At 22.0% G+C, this 25,853-nt stretch overlaps 3 protein-coding genes across 5 annotated transcripts in view; all 3 read right to left on the minus strand.

Moving 5' to 3' along the window:
* Positions 1 to 12,042: 12,042 nt before the first annotated feature.
* LOC129618629 (uncharacterized) lies at positions 12,043 to 13,794 on the minus strand. Its single transcript, XM_055533487.1, has 7 exons — positions 13,676 to 13,794; positions 13,413 to 13,602; positions 13,120 to 13,337; positions 12,883 to 13,002; positions 12,603 to 12,792; positions 12,189 to 12,408; positions 12,043 to 12,119 (listed from the first exon to the last, which is right to left on the minus strand). The coding sequence occupies exons 3-7, from the start codon at positions 13,166 to 13,168 to the stop codon at positions 12,117 to 12,119; spliced, it is 582 nt and encodes a 193-aa protein (XP_055389462.1). The 5' UTR covers positions 13,169 to 13,337; positions 13,413 to 13,602; positions 13,676 to 13,794; the 3' UTR covers positions 12,043 to 12,116.
* Positions 13,795 to 15,234: 1,440 nt separating this feature from the next.
* Positions 15,235 to 17,882, minus strand: LOC129618612 (uncharacterized). 2 transcript variants are annotated; one of them, XM_055533460.1, is made up of 10 exons: positions 17,694 to 17,882; positions 17,405 to 17,594; positions 17,101 to 17,315; positions 16,792 to 16,908; positions 16,535 to 16,724; positions 16,219 to 16,436; positions 16,057 to 16,143; positions 15,770 to 15,962; positions 15,451 to 15,672; positions 15,235 to 15,390 (listed from the first exon to the last, which is right to left on the minus strand). In XM_055533460.1, the coding sequence occupies exons 1-9, from the start codon at positions 17,818 to 17,820 to the stop codon at positions 15,456 to 15,458; spliced, it is 1,554 nt and encodes a 517-aa protein (XP_055389435.1). In that variant the 5' UTR covers positions 17,821 to 17,882; the 3' UTR covers positions 15,235 to 15,390; positions 15,451 to 15,455. The 2 variants fall into 2 exon arrangements, with proteins under 2 accessions (XP_055389435.1, XP_055389436.1); XM_055533461.1 differs by having other exon boundaries at positions 15,238 to 15,374.
* A 2,407-nt stretch (positions 17,883 to 20,289) lies between these two features.
* Positions 20,290 to 25,853, minus strand: part of LOC129618529 (myosin-VIIa) — a 46,003-nt gene continuing 40,439 nt past the window's right edge. Inside the window, exons 8-13 of one of the 2 annotated variants that reach the window (XM_055533325.1) lie at positions 23,426 to 23,848; positions 22,842 to 23,078; positions 22,032 to 22,724; positions 21,808 to 21,954; positions 21,319 to 21,439; positions 20,290 to 20,703 (exon numbers count right to left, since the gene is read on the minus strand). In XM_055533325.1, the coding sequence (XP_055389300.1) occupies positions 20,497 to 20,703; positions 21,319 to 21,439; positions 21,808 to 21,954; positions 22,032 to 22,724; positions 22,842 to 23,078; positions 23,426 to 23,848 (1,828 nt within the window). In that variant the 3' untranslated portion in view covers positions 20,290 to 20,496. Of the gene's footprint in view, positions 20,704 to 21,318; positions 21,440 to 21,659; positions 21,710 to 21,807; positions 21,955 to 22,031; positions 22,725 to 22,841; positions 23,079 to 23,425; positions 23,849 to 25,853 lie in introns of those variants that run through there. The other variant, XM_055533326.1, reaches the window with a different exon arrangement.

Below are 25,853 nucleotides of genomic sequence, written 5' to 3' on the forward strand. Positions count from 1 at the left end.
ATTAAAAAAAAGGTATATAATTATAAAAAAAAGGAACAAATATATATAAATATATATATTTTTTGTATTAAAAATGCAAGATAAAATCAAATTTTATATCTATATATATACCATAAAATAAAAACAAAAAATCAAAAAAAAAAAAAAATTTATTAAAAAGAAATATTTTTATCATGAACAAATATTTGTAATTGTGAACACTATTTTTTGTATGCACTTAGTATTTTTTTTTAAACCTTACCCCTGTCTTACAAAACAAAATAATTATTAACTTATATACATTCTCTATTTACTTATTCAAATAATTAAATTAAAAACTTTATTGTAAATCTATTATAAATGTAATGCAAACCTATTTTCTGAAACAAAAAAAATTATATATATATATATATATATATATATATTTTAAATAAAACGAAAAAAAAGAGCATTTTAATTCTATTTTTTGAATTTTTTATATATAATTATTTCTTTTTAAATTATTAAAGTGTGTAAATTTTATTTCTTATAATTTAAAAAAAATAAAAAAAAAAATATGAAATTTATCTACATATTTTAAATAGTTCTATATAATTATTGTGTAATAATGTTAAATTTAAAAAATAAAACTATCTCGTCATATTTAAATTTATAAAAATTAATTAAATATTGAAATTATAATTTTAATTTGTGTTAACTGCAAAACTATATATACATAAATTTTTTTTTATTTTTCTCGTATTTTAATTATATGTAAAATAAATAAAAATAAACTATAAATTAATTTTAAATAGACTTTATTATTTTAATGTATACAATTACATATTATTTTAAATATGTATATATTATCAATATTATTCAATTTTAAGTCATTAAAGCAAAATAGCAATCAAAAAAAAAAAATTAAAAAAATTAACAAAAAAAAAAAAAGATACCAACATAATTCCATAAGTTATCATTTTTAATATTATTTAATTTTATTTTAAATTTTCATATGATTTTAAATTAAAATTCACTAGAAATATGATTTATATAAAATTACAATATTGTTCATATGGATTATAATTTGTGTAGACTGAAAATATTATCCGTCGGTAATACAAATTTCTTTTAACTTAAATATATTAGTATCTTTTTATTTGAAATATATACGTATAATTACAATAAAGAAAGGTTTTTAAATAAGAAAAAAAAACATTTTACAGGGCAAAATTTTTCCAAAAGTTTATACATCCATTTACAGAATTTCAACATTATCAAAATACAATAGGTAATTAAAATTAACAAAAATTATTTCAAATTTACAAAATGTAAGGCATTTTAAACATTAAATGATACTATTCTTCAAAATTTTATAAATAATTAGAAAATTAGGTATTTTTCTTTTTAATTAATTATATTAACTATATAATTCTATTTTTTTAATATTCTTACATTTAAAATATTTACAAGATATATTTATATAATATTATGTACAAATAAAAAATTATTTCCGATCATTTTATTATGGATTTGAAATGATAAAAAATTAATTTATTAAATATTTTTATAACACAAACATTTTTTTTTGTGTTAAAATTATATTTGGAATTAATATTATTCGATAAAAATTGTAAAAAAAAATATTTTTTTCCCAGTTTTTTACAAATATTTTCATAATTATAATTGTAAGATCATATAAATTGTATTTCTAGTGTATTTTTTACAAGTCAAACTTTTATTAATTTTTTTTTTCTGAAAATATTAAGATAATTAATTGTTTTTACCAAAAAAAAAAAAATAAACGAACTCAAAAACTAGCAATTTAGCATTTTAAATTTTAAAATAATTAAATGTAATCTTTTTTTAAAAATATTAAAGTAAAATAATTTTATTGTCCTTAATGCAGTTGAATATTTTTTATTAAAATTAATTATATTTTTTTTTTTGTAATTTAAATAATGAAATTAAAATAAAAGTATTTTTTTTTTTAATTTCAAATTCGGAATTTTAAAAATTTGTCGTATTGTGTGCATGCATTAATTTTACCTATTTTTTTTTTGGTCTTTAATTTAAAATTAAGCTCTTTTTGTGTATATAACATAATTTTTTCTAAAAAAAAAAAAAAAATTAAACAAAAACTTGACAAAATGTCTGACTTATAACTAATTATTATTTTTATAATTATTATTGTAATTATTATTTTTATTATTATTCATCAAAAAGAAAATTAATAATTCATTTATAAATCATAAAGAAAAATAAAGAAAAACTTTAATTATTAGTAATTTACATTTATATATAATATACATATATATATATATATGTATATGTGAATATATATTTTTATTTTTGATTTGTATTATAAAATATTAGAAAATATAAAAAAATTTGAATGAATTAAAAAATTTATATGAAAAAAATATAAAAGATGCAAAATAAAAAAAAAAAACAAAGAAATTAAGGAAGAAATTAAAAAAACAAAAAAAAAAAAAGATAAAAAAAAGAAAATAAAAATAAATATATAAATTATTTTGTAATAAAAAAAAGTTTCCTGTTTTTTTGTTTATTGAAAACGATAATTGGTTCGAAATATGGACAGAACAAAAGTGATTTTCTTTAATACCTGTATAAAGCAATTCATGCATCTTATTCTATTATATTTGTAATGATTTTATTAAATTGAAATTAATTACTAAGAAAGTCGAAGCTACATAACAGGTTAATAAGGGAAAATACGGTATAATAGGCTTTTAGTAACAATAATGTTGTTAAACACAAAATTCAATAATTAAAGAATTTAATTTTAAATTAAATTTAATATTAATTTCAAAGATAGGGTTTTTTTCGTTTTACTATTCCATTCAATTTTATGATAGGAATTTAAAATATGATTCGAATCACAAGATATTTTGAAAAAAAAAAAAAGGAATCTCAAAATATAATTTAAAGTAATTTAATTTTTTGCTTACTTTCAACTCAGCTCACAAACAATATACATATAAAATAATTATTGTATTTAAAATTACAATAGGTAAAATTATATTTTAATAAAATTTCATTTAAATATTTTCAATAAATTAAATTCAGATTTAAATTCTTAAATAATATAAAATTAATATAAATTACATAAATCAAATTCACTTCTTAAAAATTTCTATTAATTTAAAAAATCTTACATTAATTTTAAATATTCTGATTAATTTCTTATTAATTCTTATAAATCAAATAAAATTTAAATTGCAAATATTAAAAATTTAATATTTAATTGTAGAAAACGAAAAATATTATAAAAAAATAAGCTTTTTTAATTTTTTTTTATAATTATATAGAAAGGTCAAAAAAGTTGTAAGTAATTTTATGTTGTTTTTTTTTTTCTTTAATTTATTTATACCTTTGCTTTATAATTTTGATTTACAAGATAATAATAGTTAGTATCTTTTGATAAATAATTTTAATAGGGAGTCATTTTGTATAGAGAACAATTGACGGAAATAATAATCTATATCTAAAAAGCTATGATAGCAAGCAAGCACAAAAAAAAAAAATTATGATATTTATTTTTTTTTCCTCTTAATTTCTATTCTTTTTAAAAATAATTGTGGGAAATTTTTTCGATATTTTTTTTTATTCTCTGTTTTAAGATAAAATTATATTTTTATTTGCTGATTATTCATTCTTAATCTTAATTTAAAGCAAGAGAAAAAAAATTAAAATAAAATAAAAATCAGCTTGTCAAAAAGAAAATAATTAACTTTTAATATCCTAAAAAAAATTCCTTTTATTTTTTTTTAACATCATAAAATTGTTATTTAAGAGTACAATGACGATTCAATTAAATAAAGTTATAAAAAAATCTGAATTTTAGTTTCTTAAAATTGTAAGTTTTATATAAGGGGATTTTTGATAATTCAAATATGCTAGACATAAAATTCTAATTTAAATCTTAAAAACCTTTTTTTCCAGAAATGGAAAGGTAGTACCATATAAATTGATTAGTGCTACCTTATAATTTGAGGCATTTAACAAAAACATATTTAAAGATGTTTTAAAAACTCAAGAATCGTACGATTTTCGGACGTGCTTTTTCTTCAGTAAGATTTACCGAATGTCCTATTATTTAAAGATTTTGTGGTTTTTTATCGAACATGTTGTTCAAGACCTAAGTTATAATGGAATTTTCAAAAAACCCATATACATTTGGAATATGATTTCGAATAAGTAATATGTTCAAAGTGTTTTTTACAATTTAATAAAATAAATTTATATATAAAAATTTATTAAAAAATATTTCAGCTAAGAATTTATTTTATATTGCTTGCTCGATTAGATTCCTATAAGAAATTTTTAATAGAACAATTTCATATTATTTATAGAATTCTATATATTCTAGCTTTTATCGAGGCATTTTTGTTTTTAATAAAAGTTCAAATAAATCATTTGATTTACTTTTCATTTTTAAATTTTACGATTATATTCTTAATGAATTATCTTAAATAGGTATGGGACTCTTAGACAAAATTCGGCTTAGGAGTGTAATTGCCCAATTGAATCAATAGTATATTGCAGTTCTAAAATCACAGTTACAAATGACTTTCATACTATAATTTATAACAAACTCGTATATATTTAAAAATGGAAAAATATTTCCACTGTTTTTTAAAATATCATAGAAAGTTTTTCATTCTAGTATTGGTTAACCTTATTATCAATGTTAAACAATAAAAATTTCAACAAGTTAGTGAGAAGGAAAGAAATTTTTTAATACGGAAATTTCAAAATTTCTCATCAGTTTTTTTTTTAATTTCTTTCTTTTCTGTGTTTTAAATTTTTTTTTCCACCTAACTAGCTATATATATAAGCACTTAACTAAACGTATCTAGGCACCTACTTTTTAACAAATTTCTTTTCTCACAAAATCTTTCACACATATTTAATTTAAATCTCAAACTATCTTTTATTTTAAATACAATGAATTTATTTAAACTTAAAATTTGCATTTAATTAGAATTAATAAATTTTCAAATAATTTATAAGTAGTACAGTGAGGAAATAAATATTTTTATTCAACATTCACCTTAAATTTACAACTTATTCAATTTTAATTATAAATTTGTAAAAATAGAAAACTTTTATAAATTTTTATATATTTTTATTTTTATATTTGATAATAAACTTATGGTAAGGCTGTAAGTTTGTATAACAATATTTTGGGAAAAATTTTTAGTTAATTAAATCACGTGTGATATCTAATTTTTTGAATCTTCGTGTTATGTGATTGGGCACTATGAGGTCTAACTGATGTTTTTTCATGGCTTTCCACTATACAATTTGGCGTATTTATAAAGATATTAGCAATACCTCAAGAAATTGCCCCTTAGTATTAAATTTTTTTTATTTTGTTGATAACCACACTAAATTGATTAAAATTCTGTTTAAAAATTTCTGGTAAAAATTTAAAGTTTAGAAATCAAGGCTAATATAGGTACAGAAGATCGCTAGATTCCGAAAATTTGAAATTAGTTTAGTTAGCATTAGTTAACAAAAATCTTTTTATTGTCTACAACTTCTTTTCTTTCTAGTAAGCTTTAAGTCTCGTAACTACAATTTTTATTCATAAAATTTTTGCTATTTACGTAAGCATTTCAACTCTTTTAAAAAAAGTTACATTCGCAACTATATGTTTGGATGAATTATAACAGAAATTCCATTCAACAACTTTGGCTTTCCTTCAATTGTCAAATAAATCTTTCGCCTTTCTTCCATTCAACAAGATCTATATGTACTGTATAATTAATAAAAAAAAAATAAATTAGTTCAAAAGAAATAAATCTTATAATTCATTTTATGAATTTTTTAAATTGGAACAAAATTTTTAAGTAAAAAAAAAGAAAATTTTGAATTAATCAACTCCTTAGATCCCACGGTAAATTTCAAATCTTTTCATATCCTCTTTGGCTTTATTATTTATAAAATTTAATTTTTTTTTTGTTTTCTTTGAATTAATTACAATGACAATGAGAATTGATATTATATAACTATAAGTATAATAGTATTGTAATTTGAGGTGGAAATTTGTTATACATATATTATTAAGTATTTTATATTAAATACCAGTATGGTATTATACAACTTTAAAATAATTTTAAATTAATAACATACTTTTATAATTTCAATTTTATTAATATAACAGATTTATGGAATCTAGGTACTCGTAACATAAATAGGTAGCTGTAACATAGATTTATTTTATATACGGTTCAATTATTAATGAGAAGCCATTTAGTATAATTTTTCAAAATTGCCGAAATTTCAAAATTTATACACACAATTCAGCTGATTATTTGCGATTGCCAAATTATGTAATAACATATATTTACAATGTCAATTTTAAAGTCATGAGTCAAATTATGAACAGTCAATTATGATGAGTATGATGAAGTGTAAATTTTGAAACCGCAATTTTGAAATCAAGTGTCTTATAAATACCTATTTTTATTAAAATTTCTGTATAGAATTCTTAAATCTTTCATACATACATATTTCCTATTATAACATTTGTATGATATACATACCTGATGATTTGATTGTGTTATTATTAATAAGAGCTGAAGTAGACATGCAAATTTTTGGTTTTGCAATTATTTTTTTATTGTAAAAACATTTCCCCCTTGTCTGAGCAACTAAACTATTGCGTCAATTCAAATCGATTGGGTTAACTATAAAAATTGTATTCGCAGTTTGTAAAAACTCACAAACTGCTTGATTGCTTATTTGCAAGCGATCATACAGTTGCATGTATGCGCACTTAAATATAAACCAATATGGAATGCAAATAAACAATCAAACAATATAGTTGCAAAATTGAAACATGTCTGCCTGAACCCTTAGTCTAAAATTATCACTAAATAGCCCGAACATAAAAAAAAATGGAATTAACAGCCCCAAAATAAGATTATAAAAAATTATATTTACTTTAAATAAATCACTGTATAATGTGTGTAACACAACCCTGTCATATAATAGGATTAGAGAAGCTTTTTCAATGTCAAAAAATTAAAAATTTTTAGTCAATCAATTTTAGACCAGTAACAGGGTATAGAATTCTCCTTCTATTTGATTATTTAAAGAAAAAATACAAAAATCGTTTATAAATCGGCAAATTAGCATTTTTTTTTTTTGTTTGTTCACATTTATAAGACTAAAGTACAGAAGAAAAGAAAAAAAAAATTTTTAAAACGATTTGCGACTTAGATTTTCCCACAAAGATTTCCATTTAAAATTTATATATAGGCGAGAATAATATGTATAATTGTAATAAAAAAAAAACTGCTAGCTAGCTATTATAAAGAAACCCTTTTGAGAAAAGAAGAAATTAACTTGGAGTTATGTACTTTGGTATCATGGGATGTGATGTTGATTTAATTACTCCCGCGATTTTAATTATTCTTTTTCTTTGTATATACACACTTTTGGTGTATAACGAACTTTTTTTTTCACCTGTATTATATCTATAGTAGGTACTTATAGTAAAATTAGCTCATTCACCTGTTTTTTTTTTTTTATAGGAAAATCTTTAAAGGAAAAGTGAAATTTCTTATTGTTTTTAATTTTTATTTATACTCCGCTATAAGATAAAACCAGAAATCGGAATTAATAGTAGTACTTGCATATATATATATAGAAATTTTATTATCTAAATGTAAAATTATGAGGAAGGGAATTCTTGATTTCATCTTATTTTGAATTCTTTAAGGAAAATAATATAAAATTTTAAATTCTTAGTGCCTCAAATTCTTCTTCTTTAAAATATATAATTATTCACCTCAAAGTAAAGAAATAAAAAAAAATATTAGGGGAAATAATAGAATGGGTGAAATTTTATTACTTAAGAATATTCAAATTTGAATTAGTATTATTCTTATTGTGAGAATAAGAAGATATTATTTTCTTATGTGTTCTAATTACTGACCAGATTATATCGAACAAGGGAGGCTCTGTAAATGGCACGAAATTTCGCATTTCAATTTTATACAAAAAACTATTCGCTAAAACAAGGTATCAGCAACTGAACAACTCTGCGAATATACGAAGAAATAAACAACTAATTTCCTTAAAAGCTAATATTCACGGTCTTTGGAAAATTAATCAAAATTTATATACATACATAATTTTATAATTTTTTTTTTTTGAAATATCATCAGGATTCAGAAACTAAGCTTTTACAAGTGGCCGATTTTATATTTTCTTTTACTATATTTAAGTAACCAATTGATGAAGTTTGTTGAACCGAAACTATCTAGCGAAGGGAATTTGGATGGCATAAAATTAATATCTAATAAGAGCCAAAATCGTGTTTTTCTAGATATGTTAACTAAACGCTTACTAGCACCCATAAAATTTAAAAAAAGATTTGTATTTAAAGGTTATTAAATTTTTGGTAAACTAGAAAACAGACCTGGCCATGTAATTAGATTTTTTTTAAATTATAAGATTAGTATATAAAATTCTTGCAGGATGTTAGTGTGTGATCCTTTTTTCAGTCATTTTTTTCTTATTTTCTAATCAGAATTCTCATATGTTTAATTGGATATGTCATTGACTTTTAACAAGATTTTTCATTCTCAAAATATTAATTATGAAGTTGTCACATTCAAAAACCATAGTAACTATGAATTGTGATTTAATTTGTGATAAATTTTGAGAATCTATACTGATGAAAAATAATACAATAATCAAACCTTGAATTTAATATGTAAGATAATAATGATATATACCCATTCTAAAATACAATAGTGTAACAATCAAGATGATTGAGAAAGGCTTATTAAATTTTTTTTGTCATGACATTGCTTTCAATTCTAATTATCGCACAACCAATATATAAAGTAGTATGCCTTTCTATTAAAAATTTCAATAATTTGTTTATTATTTTCTAATTTTATTATATATATTATTCAGATCATTTACATTTCAATTTATAGATAATTAAAATCTTTCACAACATGCTAAATTAACTTTTATAGACGCTATATGTACACATGTGTAATTCATAATTTTTCTTATCAATTTGTTTCACCTTTGAGTTTGCGAATTGTTTTAATTTTAATCATCATTTTGTTATCATTTTACTCTAATATATTAGATTTGCTTTATATTAGCATAAAAAAATGTTTGTAAAATGTTTCTATTGCTTTTAATACGTTCTGTTTTAATGTTCACCCGTTATTGTCTTTCCATTCTATTACAGCAGTTCTAGAAGGGAAAAAAGAGAAAATTTTGCAATCAAATGTGTCATTCACAATCTATAGCCTATATTTACTCTTTTAATCAAGAGCTATAGCCAAAGTCATAAAAGTGTCAGTTTTTCACAAATAATTTACTGCTATAAGGCGGCGTGTATATTTAAATTACGTAAATATATAATGAACGTTATCTGCTACTTACATATTCTATATTGAAAAAAATTTATTAAAAAAAATGTCAGGATATTTCAAATTAAAACCTATTCAAAATTATAAATCTGTATTTAGTTTAATAATAATGTTGATTAAATCTATTCTTTGCTAAGCATTTCTCCTAAATATATGCAATAATATTTGATTCTTAGTACATATTACTAATGAAAATTAATTTTTACTAAATTGAAAACTGTTGGAGACTGTTTGGTATTACAGTTTTTATTTAATTAAAAAATTTTTTTGAAATTCAAGGTTGCCAACTCTACACCAAGTAAAATGTTTTAAAATTTGTTATATTTTATTAGATAAAATTTTTGATCTTTCTCAAAAACAATGAAATTATTTTATCACAAAAATTTTTTAAGGTTATTACACTCTTCTATATATAATAATTATATTTTGTTTAAGTGTATTTGAAAAATATTTTAATATTTATTGTTATAAAAGAAAAATATTGAATTCCCACATTTTTCAAAAAAAAAAAACAAAAACAAAAAGAAATGCCAAAATACAATAGGTGAATTTTTACTTTGATTTTGACCTAACTAAATTTTTACAAAGTTACAAATAATAATAACAACAAGCAGCACTATTCAACATGAAAATAAAAGGTTCATTATAAAAAGTTATGAATAATAATTTGAAATACTTACATGCAATACGAATTTTTTTTTTTATATACAAGCTACATTCATTTTTTTCCTTATAAAGTAAATTATTTTTACTTAAGATTCTCACGATATTTGATGAGGAAAAACAACATGACTACTCTTTCTTATTGTATATAAAGCACATTAGTATATAGTCTTCCATTAGTTGGGAAGTTGTATAACATAGTGACTTTCTTCAATAACACAAGAAATTTAAAAAAGAACAAAAAAAGAAAAACAGAAACGGAAATATTTTTCTTACCCTCAATATTCTTAAAGGAATTCAATTGTAAACACAGGAGGAAGAAAAAATAATAAGATAAATAGTTTTAATGTCTTATAAGAGAGTTTTACTCAAGTCTTTAAAGAAGATAACTGAAGCGAAACCTGACTTAATTTTCATATTTAAAAATTAAGTTTAACTTCCCAACACAATTTTTTTTTTAATTATAAAATCTTTTGCTGTTTGTTTTTTTCTTTAAGAAGTCGTCAACTTTTTAAACTATAAGAAAATAATTCTTAATAATAAGAATTTTTTTTTGTGTTCTTTGTTAATAATAACCTTGAAATCTTTGATTAATTTTTGATTTTTTATTGCGAAATTCCAAAAGAAAAAAAAATTCTATAAAAAAATTTGTCCAAAATCATTTTTCTTATTTTCTTGATTTGAAAAATTCAATTGTGTTTAAAAATGTGACAAGAACTAACTAGCTATACGCGAAAATCAATAACTGTTTAATAATTTTATGATTGCATGCTTTTATAGGAATATAATTCAATAAATTTAGAAATTGAACTAGCTACATATTTCTGAGTTATTGTGGAGAATAAAAATTTTTAAAAAATTCAATTATATTTGATTTCCAGACAAATAAACAAACACAAGAAACAAAGTCAAGGAGAATATAGGGAAAAAGTATACAATAAACACTTTCGACAAGGAAAGACAAGGAAATTAAAAAGATTAGAAATGTTTGATATTCTAGTATAATTTTTTGCTATCACCACCAATTTTAATCTCCTTTGATTTTACATACTTCACAAGAATAAAACAAAAGCTTCCGTTAAAATATTTATAATGACATTATGTTTGTATATAATATATGTCCGGACCTGGCTCTTATTTCTTCGGCACCCTACGTAATTTCTAAAAAAAATGCATTCGAATTGAATTTCAAAGCAATGAAAAATATTCAATTAACATTGTAGATTGCACAAAATATATCAAGGTGATTTAAGATGATCTGAATACAAGATTAGTCATAGAATTAAAGCCTGGATTTAAAATTTCAGCTTATACGGTTTTGTATATAGATTGTATAAGAAAAATCGATTTTGAAAAGAATATAATGGAAACAATTAGAAAAAATTTTTGTTGTTTAAATTTTTTTTATATATTTTTAAATGCCGCCCCTGTTTACTGGCCCTCATTGCAAATGCTTAACTTTACATAATATATGGAAAATCTGGAACTGTATATACATATGTATATGTTTATAACTAACAAAAAATTTTATATATAAAATACATGAATCTTTTAAAAATAACCTTATTATCTTTGAAGTGAGAATATTTATTATAAAATGCAATAATAATTAAGTCCCGGGAAAACCCTTAATTCATTTTGCACAAATTCTTATCTTACTAATGTATATTTGTATATATACATATTAAGAATAAAAATAAAAATCAGAATATTATAAAAGATTTCGGTGTACATATATTATATGAATTAATTTTGGGAAATAAATAAATTTTATTATATTTTGTATAGTTTTTAAATCATGCTTAACATTAATATTGTACCTGATTATACTGCGGAGCTGAAATAAATCGATTTGCTTCAAAAATCATTTAACAAATTATATAATTATTTAATAATTTAAAAATTTAACAAAAAAATTTCTTTATTTTCAAGGATAAATTAAAATTTCATAATTTTTTAGAATATTTCCTTTTAGAATTTTACATTATTTCTTGAATGTAAGAATATTATATTTTAATGCCACCTTCTCGAATTAATTTGATTTAAATTCAATTTAATATGTTACTATATGGAATAAAAATAATTTTTGGTTATTATATAATTAAATAACAATCAATAGATCATATTATATACTACATCATTAATAATCCAATGTCCTGTAATATGATTAAATAAACAACTAACTCCAATGAAATTTATTGGAAATAATCGTTCCGTATGTCTATAAACTAAAAATGGTATATCTTCATTTCTTTTACCAACTAAAATATTGCGATCTTGAGACCATTTAATCCAAAAACCACGAAATTCATCTTTATCCAATATACCTGGTGTATTATTTTTAATTACATCGCTAAAAATATTATAATTTATTTATTAATTATACAATATAGTAAAATGAAAATTTTAATAAAAAAAATGAAGTGCAAAATCTAATATAATAAAATAGTATGTATTAGTAATATTGGAAATAGAATAAAATATTCCATTTTAATATATTGGAATTTTAAAAAGTTACAACTACAAGAGATTACAATTAAAACTTACATGTCATTGATTCGAATTGTACTTGCTGAATTTGACCATCCTCCAATTATGATTATAATTTTAGGAACCATTAATTGTGCGGCATTACTTAAAGAAATATGTGCATCCGATATAGCTTTTACTGAAAAATCTAATCGATTTTTTTTTAAAGCCGGTATATACCTGTATGGTGCACTATTAGTTATTATATCTATAAATAGATTCGTATAAAATTATTATATGATTCGTACAATCACAGAATTCTAAAAAGTATTATGTATATAAAATATAAAAAATTTACTATAAGTTTGTGTTTGTAAATCAATATCGGACAAATCAATTTCTTGAATTTTGTCTAAACATCCAAAATTTTTATCAGTTCTAACATCAATATTATTTTCTGTTGATTCAATATTAAACTCTGTAATAAGAAGAAAATTATTATATTCAAGTATACAAGCAATCAATAATAATATTGCTCTTATATAATAAGGAAGGTATAATTCTATTATTAACATTAATATTTTATATTTCATACCTTCATTGATAAACCAATATCCTGTTATATGATTAAATATACAAGTCATTCCAATGAAGTTTATTGGAAATAAACGTTCAGTATGATTATATACTAGAAATGGTGTATTTTCATTTGTTTTACCAACTGAAATATGACCATCTTGTGTCCATTTAATCCAAAAACCATGATATTGATTTTTATCTAATATACCAGGAGTATTAGTTTTTATAACATCGCTATATAAATATTATATTTATTTATTTATTAATTTCTATATAAATTTTTTAAATGATCAAAATAATTAAACTCACACATCATTAATACGAATTGTACTTGCCGTATTTTTCCATCCACCTATTATAATAAGAACTTTAGGAACTAATAATTGTGGAGCATTACTTAAAGAAATATGTGCATCAGATTCAGCTTTTACCCAAAAATCTAAACGATTTCGTTTTATAGCTGGTACGTATCTGAACGGTGCAGTATTAGTTATTATAACTAAAATTATGTACATTGTCTAAATACTATATAAATATTGTGTATATATATATATATATATACAATAACTTACCATTCCTTTTTTGAATATCTGTTAAATTGGCATCTTGAAATTTTTCTATACATTGCAAATTATCAAAAATTTTGGCATTAGTTGTAAATATAGCAGTGAAAATAATAAAAAATATTTTAAAAAACATTCTTTAAATCCGTAATTTTATTGCAGTTATTTGCTAAACAGCAAATTTATAATTAAAAATAATTTTTAATTAATAAAATAATAATCAGTTTTGTCAAAAATATTTGAGTTTAAGAGTTTCTAGCCTTAATATAAAAAGTGTAGAAGAAAGAAATTTCTCTCAAAAGACTCAATTATCAGGTTTAATTAGAGGTCATATTTGTTTTCTCTTTATCAACTTTAACAGATATTTTTTATATGCTCTCTTTTAAATTGAAGAAAGCATATTTGAAAAAATATTTGTGGACTCTTCGAACTGCAATTTTTTATTTATTTTTTATGCTCTTAAGAACAAATTTTTTTCTTCACTTTTAATCAAGGTATTAAATAAACATTTTTATTAGTATACAAATTAATTTACAATATTAATTAATATTTGTTCAAATTGTGAAATAATAATTAAATATTATACGGATCATTGATTATGTAAAATTGTGAAACTTACTCTATATTTTTTTACGAATTTGTTATTGATCATCCACAGCAGGAGCCTGTAAACTTTTTCGGACCTTTTTATATGCTGGCCCATGTTCTTTAAAAAATTATTCAGTTTTTTAAAGGAAAAAGCAAAAAATACAACTCTAATTACATATATATTTAATATGTAAATTTAAATATATAAAACACATACGAATACATATAAAATATATTAGGTTAGGTCGATACGACTACCGCAATGTACACAAGGTAAAATATATTAAATATTGAGAAAAATAGTTCCATTAATTGATACATTAAAAATCAATGCCATTTTTGTTCCTTACTGTTCGATAATTCGATATTAAAGTAGCAAATTGGCGAATTGTGCTACACTTGTTAAATAAACTGTCGTATTCCCTGAGAAATACGGTATTAAATTTCTGCAGTAAAATAGGTTTTCCGCTATCCATCTATCTATCCAGTTTACATTTTTGTCACTATCCACATTTTGGTGTACTTACCCTCTAGGCTTGTTATTTTTTCCGAAAATAATATTGATGCTTTGATGGGCCACGAAAATAAATATTAAATATTAGCTATATATTACTTACTCTTTTTGTAGACAATTTATTTTATGGCTTTCTCGTATAAATTACTTTCATAATGAACATACCTTGAAATGAACATGTCAAAAACTGGGTTTCATGCTTTTCATATGAGAGTTTTTTAAATTCAATATTATGTAAATGGTTTTTAAATACGAGTAAGATTATAAAATTTTCTAAAAATAAATCAGTCGAGTCAGAAGATTTTTTTTGTTTATGTTGGGAAAAACCATTGACTGATTTACAAAACTCTTATCTCAAAAATTTTTTTAATACTTACATGTTCAGTAATATTTCAGTATTATAATAATACAGATCACAATGACTTAAAGTATTTAATATGGAACTGAAAATAAACTTTATGTTATGCATTAATTTATTTAAAAAATAATTTTATACATTAATTTTTAAACTATATTGATATAAAATTAAGAAGAGTCTTTCAATTCCTTTGCTATATTTTGTAAAATTAAAAGTAATTTTTGTTATTCGCCCAAGTTTCTTCACAACTGAAATCAATTTAAACTGTTTATTGGAAAATAAAATATTTTTTATTCAAAACAAAAAACTAAATTTTTTTTTTACCATCATTAATAAATAATCCAATGCCCTGTTATATTATTGGATTCACAACTAAATCCAATAAAATTGACTGGATAAAATTGTCCAACATATTTATATAGTAAAAATGGAATAAATTCTTCTTTTTTGCCTACTGAAATATCACCACCTTGAGTCCATTCAATCCAAAAATCACGGTATTCATTTTTACTCAGTATATTTGGTGTATTGTTGTTGGTTACATTACTGTTAATATAATTTACATTTTTGTTTAAAAGTATTATGCATATACATATAAGTTAAAAAAAATAAATAGTTAAAATATATAAGTTCTTAAACTCACACATTATGAATTCGAATTGAGCTTGCTGTATTATTTAATCCACCAATTATAATTATCATTTTCCATTGATCCAATAACTCTGCAGCATTACTTAAAGAAATATGTGCGTCTGATTCAGCTTTTACTCTAAAATCTAAACGATGTTGTCTCATAGCTGGTACATATCTGAATGGTGGAGTATTGGTTATTATTTCTAAAAAAAAATGTATATTCGTAAAATATAAGTGTAATTTTTATTATTCTATATAATTGAAATATCTATATACCATTTATAATGAAACACTTACCATAACTTTGTCTTTGCTCTTGAAAATCTTTTAAATCAGTTTTTTGAACATTGTCTAAACATCGCGGTTTGCTGAAGAGTTCAGTGTCTATAAAAATATTAATATAAATTTTGATCTAATATTCTAAATATTTTTTTTTAAGTAATAATTAATTATGTTTACCTTCATTGATGATCCAATGTGCTGTAGTGCGATTGTCTAAGCTACTAACACCGATAAAGTTTATTGGAAAAAATTGTTCCGTATACTTGTACACTAAAAATGGTAAGAATTCATTTTTTTTGCCAACTAAAATATTGCCGTCTTGAAACCATTTAATCCAAAAACCACGATATTCAGTATCATTCAATAAATCTGGAGTATTGCTTTTGGTTACATTACTATTAATAAATGGTTAAATAATATTATTTATTGATCAGTTTTATTTAAATTAAATAACAGATATTTTTGATTTAATTTACAAATTTATTAAACTTACACATCATTTATACGAATCACACTAGCTGAGTTTTCCCATCCACCAATTACAATTACAATCTTAGGATCGATAAATCTAGCATTGTTACTTAATGAAATTTGCGCATCTGATTCAGCTTTTACCGAAAAATCTAAATGATTTCGGTGTACAGCTGGTACATATCGGAACTGCGCAGAATTGGTCATTACCTCTAAATGTATACCCATAAAAAAATATAATGCGATTTTCTTTGCGTTATTCGGTGATGAAGAACTTACCATAAGTTTGTGTTTGTTTTGGAAAATCTGTTAAATCAGTTTCCTGAATCTTTTCTAAGCTTTTCTGATTATTAAGAATTATATTACTTAAATAATTTTCTGTTTTAACATCAAATTCTATTATGAAAATAAAAATGTAATTTTAAAAAAAATTTTGTTAAGCATAAACCAAATAAAAAATATAAAGTTGAATTGTAACTAAAAAGTCAAATCAAACCTTCTTTTTCAGCTTAGTTATTAGAGACAACTGTTCATAAAAATTTCAAAATCTAATAAAGTTACCACCAAATATTTAAATATTCAGTTTACCATCGTTAATGATCCAATACGCTGTTTTGTTAGTGTTTGAACCAACTCCAATAAAATTAATCGGAAATAATCGCTCTGTATGCTTATAAGTTAAAAACGGTGTATCCTCAAGTCTTTTACCCACTGAGAAGTAGCCATCTTGAGTCCATTTTACCCAAAAACCACGATATTCATTTTTATCCAGTATATCGGGGCTCGATATGCTTGTTTCAAAACTGTTAACAAAATAGGTTTATAAAATAAAAGCATTTGAGTGAAATACTATATAAATATTTTAAATTACTAAATAATGAATTAAACTTGCGTGTTATTAATATAAAATGCGCTTTGCGTATTTTCCCAACCTCCAATTGTAAATGCAATCCTAGGAATTGCAAATTGCGGAGCATTGCTTATGGAAACATGTGCGTTTGATCCAGCTTTTACCCAAAAGTCAAATTGGTTGTTCCTTGTATTGGGTATATAGCTCCACCAATTGGTATTAGTCATTATTACTAAAAGAGTTTATGTACGTATATATAATTTATTTGTTATTAAATATTGAAAAATATTTGTGTTATTAATATAAAAACGCTGTGAAACTAATAACTTACTATTCTGTTTCTGATCGTCTGTTAAATTACTGTCTTGGAATCTCTCTAGTGCTTGTAAATTATATAAAACTCCACAGTTTATTTCATATGCAGCAGCAACAACAAAGAAAATTATTTTAAAAAACATTTTTTAATCCGTAATTTTATTGCAGTTAATTGTTAAACAGCAACTTCTAAATAAAAATAATTTTATTAATAAAAAAATAATCAGTTTTGACAAAAATATTTGAGTTTAAGAGTTTTTAGTCTTAATATAAAATGTGTAGAGGAAATAAATGCCTCTCACAAGACTCGATTATCAGATTTAATCAGAGGTCACATTTTTTCTTCTCTTTATTAACTCAAACAAATATTTCTTATGCTCTCTTATAAGTTGAAGAAAGCATTTTGGAAAAAATCTTGAATCGCAATTTGTAATCAATTTTTGCTTTATTTACAACAATGTTTTCTTTTATTTTTTTATATGTTTTCTTTTATTTCTTCATTTGACGAGATTTTAAATATTGAACGACCCATTCTGTTCATAATTGGATTTCTGAAAATATTCAATTCTGAATTTCAAAATAGAAGCAAAGAACTACATCAACTATTATTTTCTGTAAACTCTATAAAATTTCTAAATTATAATTAATTTCTATACTATAATTATTTTAAAAATATATTTTAACTTAATTTAATTTTTTAAGCTTCAGTGTACTTATCTAATTTGAAATTGTTACAGGTACTCTAAGGTGTACCAACAAATTTTTCTGGGAAATTTTTGATCAATTTCTTGGAAGAAATTTTCATTTGAAGTTTCCTATACATCTTGGTATTTCGAGATACACGAATGTTAGAAATTGAATCGGCAAATTATTAAATTACCGATATAATAAGTAAAAAAATTAGTAAAAAATAATAAGTATAAAAACCCTTTAAAATCATTTAAATGTAAAAAGTGTTGCAAATTTAATAAAAAAAATGTAATATTTTTTTTATTTTGCTTTTGCAAAAAAATAAGATTATACATACAATAGTATTAAACTGTTCATACAAATTTTGTAACTTTTAAAGTAGAATTTTAAAAATTAAAATTATCTACTTCGCCCAAATTTATGCAATTATTTCTTTTTTAATTTAAATTGTCACAATATTATTAATAAGTAATGTTTTAAATTTTTTTTAACCTCAAAAGTTCTTAAATTTAATTACATTTGGTAAAAATAAAAGTATACTAGAGCAAAAAACAAGAAAATTTAAATTATTTCGGTTATATTAAAACAATTTCTAATATTTGAGAACTTATGCAGAGTTTTGTAACATCCTATTTCATTAAATTAAGCCGTTTTTCAAAATATTTCCGTAACATATAATAAAAATCAGACAGCTAAAGGAGACTCTCAATATGGAATTGGGGACACGTTAAATAATTTCAATATTCACGGTACCGTAGAGAGTATCGTGACATATAATTGTAGAAAGAAATAAGGTACAATGATAATTCAGTTCTAACTTAGCTCTTAATAAAGGACTGGTTCTATAAATCTAAATGTAAAATCTACAAAAATAACTTGTTCGAAAATGATGATTATTATTAAAGTTTTCAAAGAATTTTTTAAGTTCTTTTATAATATTTACAAAAATATTATAAATTAGAAGAATAGCATAAATAGAAAAATGTTGAATATTGAAGAATTAGTCGAGTATGTTACAAATCTGCAAAAGTAAAATATTCAGTTTCTGTAGATTTTGTTTGTGAAAAGATTTTTTAGATTTACGTTTAGAACTTTTAATGCATGTCCGAATTATCAAAAATACTCTTTGTGAAGAAATAAAAAAAAAAACAACCAAAGCACTGGAGGTGTTTTTTAATTTAAGCAAGTTCTGCTTCAACTTAAGTAGAAACTATGTAGATTCTGTCAATTATATTTAGTAATAAAAAAATATTTAAAAAATTCCTAATTTTTTGATAATAATTTGAAGTTGAACCTTTATTAACATAAATTATATACTTTAAATACAATATTATTATATATTATAGCTAAAATTATTCTATATGTGTATATATATATTTAATTAAATGTAAATAACTGGAAAATAACGAACAAATATCTCAATAATAGAAAATAAACAAAAAAAAAAATTATAATAATAAGTAATATTTATCGTTTTTTTTCCAATAATAATAATAAAATTCAAATAAAAAAAAAATTTATATAAAATATAATATAATTAATGGTAATATGTATAATAAAAGAAACGCACAAAGCATTATACATAAATTTGTTTATATAAAAATTTTAATATTACTTTATTTTTTCTAACTATAAAAATTATTTTTATTTAAACAATTAACTTTAAATTTTTGTAAGCTGTAATGAATTTATTTTTTTTAATTAGGTTTTTACTTTTTAATTCGTTTTCTTTTATGCTTTTATAATTATGAACAAAGTTCATAGAAATATACAATATTTATAATTTTTGAAATTAAATAAAATTTTCATATAAATTATTAAATTAATTATCAAATATATGCAATACACAATTATTTTGAATAATTAATATATAAATTATTTTAAAATATATAAACAATATATGAAGCTGAAACAATATTCGATACAAAAATGTAAATATTTTCTTAAATTTTTTATTTTGTTTTATTAATTTTTATATTTAAGTACTTTGTTCGCATATACATAAAAAATAAAACGTTGTAAAATTTTCATTTATAAAGCATAGGAGAAAAAAAAACAAAACAATGCAAAATTACATGATTAATTCGAATTCTTTTAAACAAAGAAAAAAAATTATTAATTTTATTCTTTTAATTTGCTCTTATCGTTCTATTTTTATTCATATTTATTAACATTAATGATATATAAGATGTGAGTAAATCATCCATTTTGTAACCTAAAGATGTTTCACATAATAATTTCGAGCCGCGTACTAAATTTCCAATTGTCATATGAAAATATGTGTTACCCGATGACCAATTAGATATACGTGTAAATGGATGTGTAACAAGTATATCCTAAAATAATATAAATGCGTTAAAAAAAGAATAATTATATTTTACTTATTTTAAAAATTTATTTTAATTTGATAATACTACTCCTAATTAAAAATATTAATTTTGAGTAATAATCTTCTTTTAATTCAAAATATTATATTACACTTTATATATTATTGCACTATAGTATTACAAAATGTAATCTTAATAAAACCCTATGTAAATATTCTCAACCATTTTCGATATGTGAAATTTTTGGATAAATAAGAAAATTCACAATTTGAAAAATCATATGCATCGTCTTACGAGTATTAAAATTTAATATCTATGTAGGTTTTAAAAAAAAAGGTGAAAATTAACAAGAAGAAATTAAACTAATTTTTACATTTTTATTATTAACTAATAAGATTGTTGTAGTTTAATTTTTAATTTTTAATTTAACTAAAATTTCCTTAAAAATTATAAATTTAATAAATATCAACAAAGCACTGGTATGTCTAACATTCAATTAAGATTATTGTTATTATTCAGAATTGTAGTCATTATTTAAAAAGGAAATATAAAATTTACAGTTTTATTAATCGAATATTATAAATTGTATAGATTTGAATTTAAGTTTGAAAAAATCAATCATACCTTGGTATGGGGATGAATTAAACTAACACCATGTTTATTAATAGCTATTAAAAGCATTTCTGGATAATTTGGTTCTGTCGTTTGTTTTACTTCAAAGAAAGCTGAACCGAAAGTTGGCCACCTAAAAAATATATGTATTTTTTTAATAATATACTAATTAAATTTAAAAATAAATTAAAAATTAAATTTTAATATTGATTTGAAGTAGTTTTGTGTTTTGTTTAAATATGTATATCAGTTTGCGAGATTGTTTCAAGTTTGTTATATTTTTTTGGTACATAATCAATTCTTATAAAAATTTTATATATATGTAGCTCAAAAATATAATATTAAATTATTTTACCAATAATTTTAACATGTAAAATAGTGATCTTCATTTTCAGTTTTAAGACTGATGGCATTAGAAAAAATATTATTAAAAAAAAATTAAGTGATCTTAATTAAATGAATATTTTTAATTTATGCAAAAAAAAAACAAAAAATAAATACCTATAAACTATTTTGAGGAATGTAATTTTGGCATCATCCGAACTCATACCAGCATCTTGGTTATATGATGCTACAATAGCTCTTTTCCATTCACTTGAACTTTGCATTTTTAATAAATCTGATGGTAAAAGTTCTCTAAGCATTTGCCTGAAAATATGCAAAAAAATTAGTTTATTTTTCCATATTAGCGGTAATAATTTTATATGAAAAAAAAAAAAGCTTACGGTATTGATGCCAATTCTTGTTTATTTTCACCATATCTAACTCTATATACTAATGCAGCCAATTTTGCTGCTTCTTCTCTTGAACATTTATGATAACCTCTTAATAATTTTGGTAATTCTTGATGATAATGAAATATTAAATCAGCATTACGATCTTTACCAGGAACAGTATTTGTCCATAATTTTTTCATAAAAAATACTTGATATGTAAATTGTGGATTAGTACCATCACGTATTGGTCGAGCTTTTTTAATCCAATCAGTTAAATGTCTAACAAAATCAAAGAAAAAATCACCTTCCGGCACCGATATCACTTTATCAGCAATTTTAACAAATAAACTGAAACCTTCACTTGAACGTAAATTTAGACGTTGTGCTATATTGTGACAGAAATCTTTTGCTCTTGTTGATGAATCAACTTCAAATGCTTCATCAGTATCATCAGGAAAATATACTTTATGAAAAATTTGTGTTGTTTTGTGCTGTATTGCTTCAACCTCAACTTGGTGTGGTGGATATTTACGTTGACCATTGCGTATGGTTTTTTGTAAACGATGTAATGAATCTTGTGATATTGGATGACGTCTTGATCGTAAAAATAATGTTAATTCTTTTAATAAACTTTGACTGCATGCAAAAAGACCCGTTGCTAACCACATTAATTCCCAACCACGTTCTTCAGATAAACGATTTCTAAAAATATTGAAAAAAATGTTAAAATAGTTTTTTTATTATTGAATGAAAGTAAAAATTTTTATGAAATTAAATAAATATAAAAAATTAAATTAAAATATAATTTTATAAACAAACCTATTATCTGTTAATTGTTTCATTATTTGACAATAAATTTCATCTCGTAATATTTCATGTTTTAATGGTCCTTCAAATATATGATCAGTTATTTCATTACCCATTCTTGGTCTTTTCGATGGCAAATCTCCCATATATTTTAAAATAGCTGCAAATGCAAAACACGCCTCTTCAGCTAACTCTTCTTTACTTTGTAATTTTCTTAATAATGGAGCTTTAATTGGATCTCTTGAATATCTATTTTTGTGTATAAAGGAAATAGATAAAAATTATTATTATAATTTTTTTTGTGTGATTACATGCATAACAAACAAATAATATGAGATTGAATATTGTTTTCATTTCTTCTTTATTTTGTTTTTTTTTTTTTAATTTGCAATTAAATCTGAATTTTGAAAAATTTTAATCAACTTTAGTTTGTTAGTTACTTTTTTTGTATTCAAATTTGAATTGAATTTTTGCATTCACATATAATTATTGATCATTACAATTTTTACACATTAATATACGTATATTTATGATTATATAATAGAAGCAATGTAACAGTTATAATATATGTACGTGAATATAATAAACATTCATACCTCCAAATCTCATCTGGATTACGTTTTGCTGTTAATGTTAATGTTTTTGACATTGTTCTTTTTGGTGGTAATCTAAAATGATCTAATGCATATTCAGCTAAATTATGTGGTCTATCTCTTGGTTCTGTAACACCATTTGATACCATACTTAAACGACGTCCATGTGATGCTTCATCAGCATTAAATAATGCTAATATATCTGATGGTGGCTTTGTTAATGTTGGTAATACATAAACTGTTTCAGCTGGGAAATCACCACGTTCTTGTGTACGTTCACATCTTCCTATACACCATCCATTATTTAGTACAGTTTCACCAGTTGAATCTTCTTCTAATATTATAAGATCACCTTTAAGAAATGATAAAAAGCTTGTGCCTTCTCCAGGTGCCCTATAATCTTGTAGAGCTATCACAAATTTTGATCTAAAAATATACAAATACGATTTGATTATATATTAAAAAAAAATTCTGTTTCTTTTTACAACTTTCTAGTTTTAACTTTTAAATTATTTTTCAAGGTTAATATAATCCAATCCAAATACAATAATGATACACAATCAAAATTTTAATAATGAATAATCAATAACGTACATTTTTGTATATTAAAATTAATAAATTAATATTTATACATATGTATAGGTTTTAATACAATAGGTATGACCATCAAATTCAAAAATATTAACAAAACAAAAAACTTTTTTTTTTCTGATCACAACTCTACAAAATCCAAAAGTGTAATGAAACATGAAAAATTATTTTTTTTTTCTTGTACTGCAATAATTTTGCTGCAGATATACAAAAATTTATAAAAGCAATGGGTTGGTTTGATTGCTGAGCATTTTATTTTTCAATTGTTACAATAGGGATAGGATGAATTACTTGCGTTTTTTCTTTAGTTTTGTTATTTTATTTTTGTTTTATTTTTTGGTTATTTAGTCATTTTTTTTAATTATGTGTGTATATAAATGTTAATGATTTTAATATGAATGTGTATGTGTTTTTAAAAAGATATTTATTACGTTTTTCATTTTCTTTTAATTTTTGGTTTTTTAAATTTTGAATTCAAGTTTTGATAGCTCTAGCTATTTCTTTCTTAAAAAATCAAAACTATTAAGAATTTATCTATTCATACATACTCACATGTACATACACACATTATGTATATCAATTCAGATCAGTGTTAGCTCAACTATTGGTTACTATGTACCGTTATGTGATTTACATAAATAGTCGAAAAAAAGTTAAAGCATTCGTGTGCGATACTAGATATTTCATAAAAACAAAATTGCAAAATAATAACTGACTGCGAAACGTAGCCAGCGGAAGTGCTTTAAGGCAATCATAAGTATGCTGAGGAATTATGAGAGAGTTCACACGGGTTTACGGACGGGACTCTGCAGGCTTAAAAACACTTAAGAGAATTTCGCTTAGGGTCATAAGAGAAAGGACAGCTTAGGTGGATTCTCGCCGGTGGGAATATCGTGCGAAACGCTATTCTGCTAAAACATAACGTGATAATTAATGAATATGCAACATATCTTTTCAGTTCTCTATAAAATCAAAATAGTAAATATGCTTTAAATGCTCTACTCATACTAATTTCGCAATATTGCGAAAAAATTGATCATGTATGAACAAATTAGTTAAGTAACATTATTGTTATATTGCACTATTTATAGTTTTTATAATATACTGAGGTTTTGAAAAGGTCTATTAGTTTCTCCCTATTCGGAGAGGAATTAAACTAACAGTTTCAAATATTTTATATAACTTTACAATATTTTGCTTGAGTAAAATTTTGATTGAATTGAATTTGACCAGAAAAAAACATTAAAATTTTTTTATCATTTACATAATTTGGAAAGAAATCCCATTATGAGTTCTTTTAATCACTTTACTGTTAAATGATTGCAGTACTAATATGCAGTTACGTACATATAATTGAGTGGTGCTTACTGCAGTAAATAATTTTTTGATTCAGAGATGATAAGTGTATGATGAGTTTGTCAGACCAGACATTGTTAATTTTGTTTGAAAAGATAAAAAGAAATATAGAGAGAGATTTTTAATTTTCTTTTTGTTTCTGTTTTTTTTTTTTCTATTTAGTATTAATACGGAACATAATCTTTCGTTAAGTTTTTTTTACTTTCTGAATCATTGGATCTTTTTTACGTCAAATTTCCCATGAACTCTTTATTTTAATTTTTTTTGTGGTCTTTATTTTAAATTTTTTATACCTGTGCATGAGTTTAAGATGAAAATCGTATAATACACATGTACACACATATGAATTAATAAAAAAGTTTATAAGCTCTTTTGTTTATAGTTAGAAATTAATTCTTATATATGAGCATACAATAGTAGAGTATAGTAAGTATAATAATAACATCTATATAATAATAAAAAGAAAATTAGTATTTTTTTGGTA

Source organism: Condylostylus longicornis, unplaced genomic scaffold (assembly GCF_029603195.1).
Source record: "Condylostylus longicornis isolate FDR11 unplaced genomic scaffold, ASM2960319v2 ptg000009l, whole genome shotgun sequence".
NCBI lineage: Eukaryota > Metazoa > Arthropoda > Insecta > Diptera > Dolichopodidae > Condylostylus > Condylostylus longicornis.

What these genes read in the sequence shown, in the direction of transcription:
- LOC129618612 (XM_055533460.1), bottom strand. Translation starts at nt 17,820, where the DNA reads ATGTTTTTTAAAATAATTTTCTTTGTTGTTGCTGCTGCATATGAAATA. An exon ending in AGACGATCAGAAACAGAATA is followed by an intron (nt 17,595 to 17,693) that starts GTAAGTTATTAG and finishes AAACTCTTTTAG; the next exon opens with TAATAATGACTAATACCAAT. An exon ending in ACATTGGATCATCAATGAAG is followed by an intron (nt 16,144 to 16,218) that starts GTAAACATAATT and finishes ATATTTTTATAG; the next exon opens with ACACTGAACTCTTCAGCAAA.
- LOC129618629 (XM_055533487.1), bottom strand. Translation starts at nt 13,168, where the DNA reads ATGACTTGTATATTTAATCATATAACAGGATATTGGTTTATCAATGAA. An exon ending in ATATTGGTTTATCAATGAAG is followed by an intron (nt 13,003 to 13,119) that starts GTATGAAATATA and finishes TTCTTATTACAG; the next exon opens with AGTTTAATATTGAATCAACA. An exon ending in TTTACAAACACAAACTTATA is followed by an intron (nt 12,793 to 12,882) that starts GTAAATTTTTTA and finishes ATCTATTTATAG; the next exon opens with ATATAATAACTAATAGTGCA.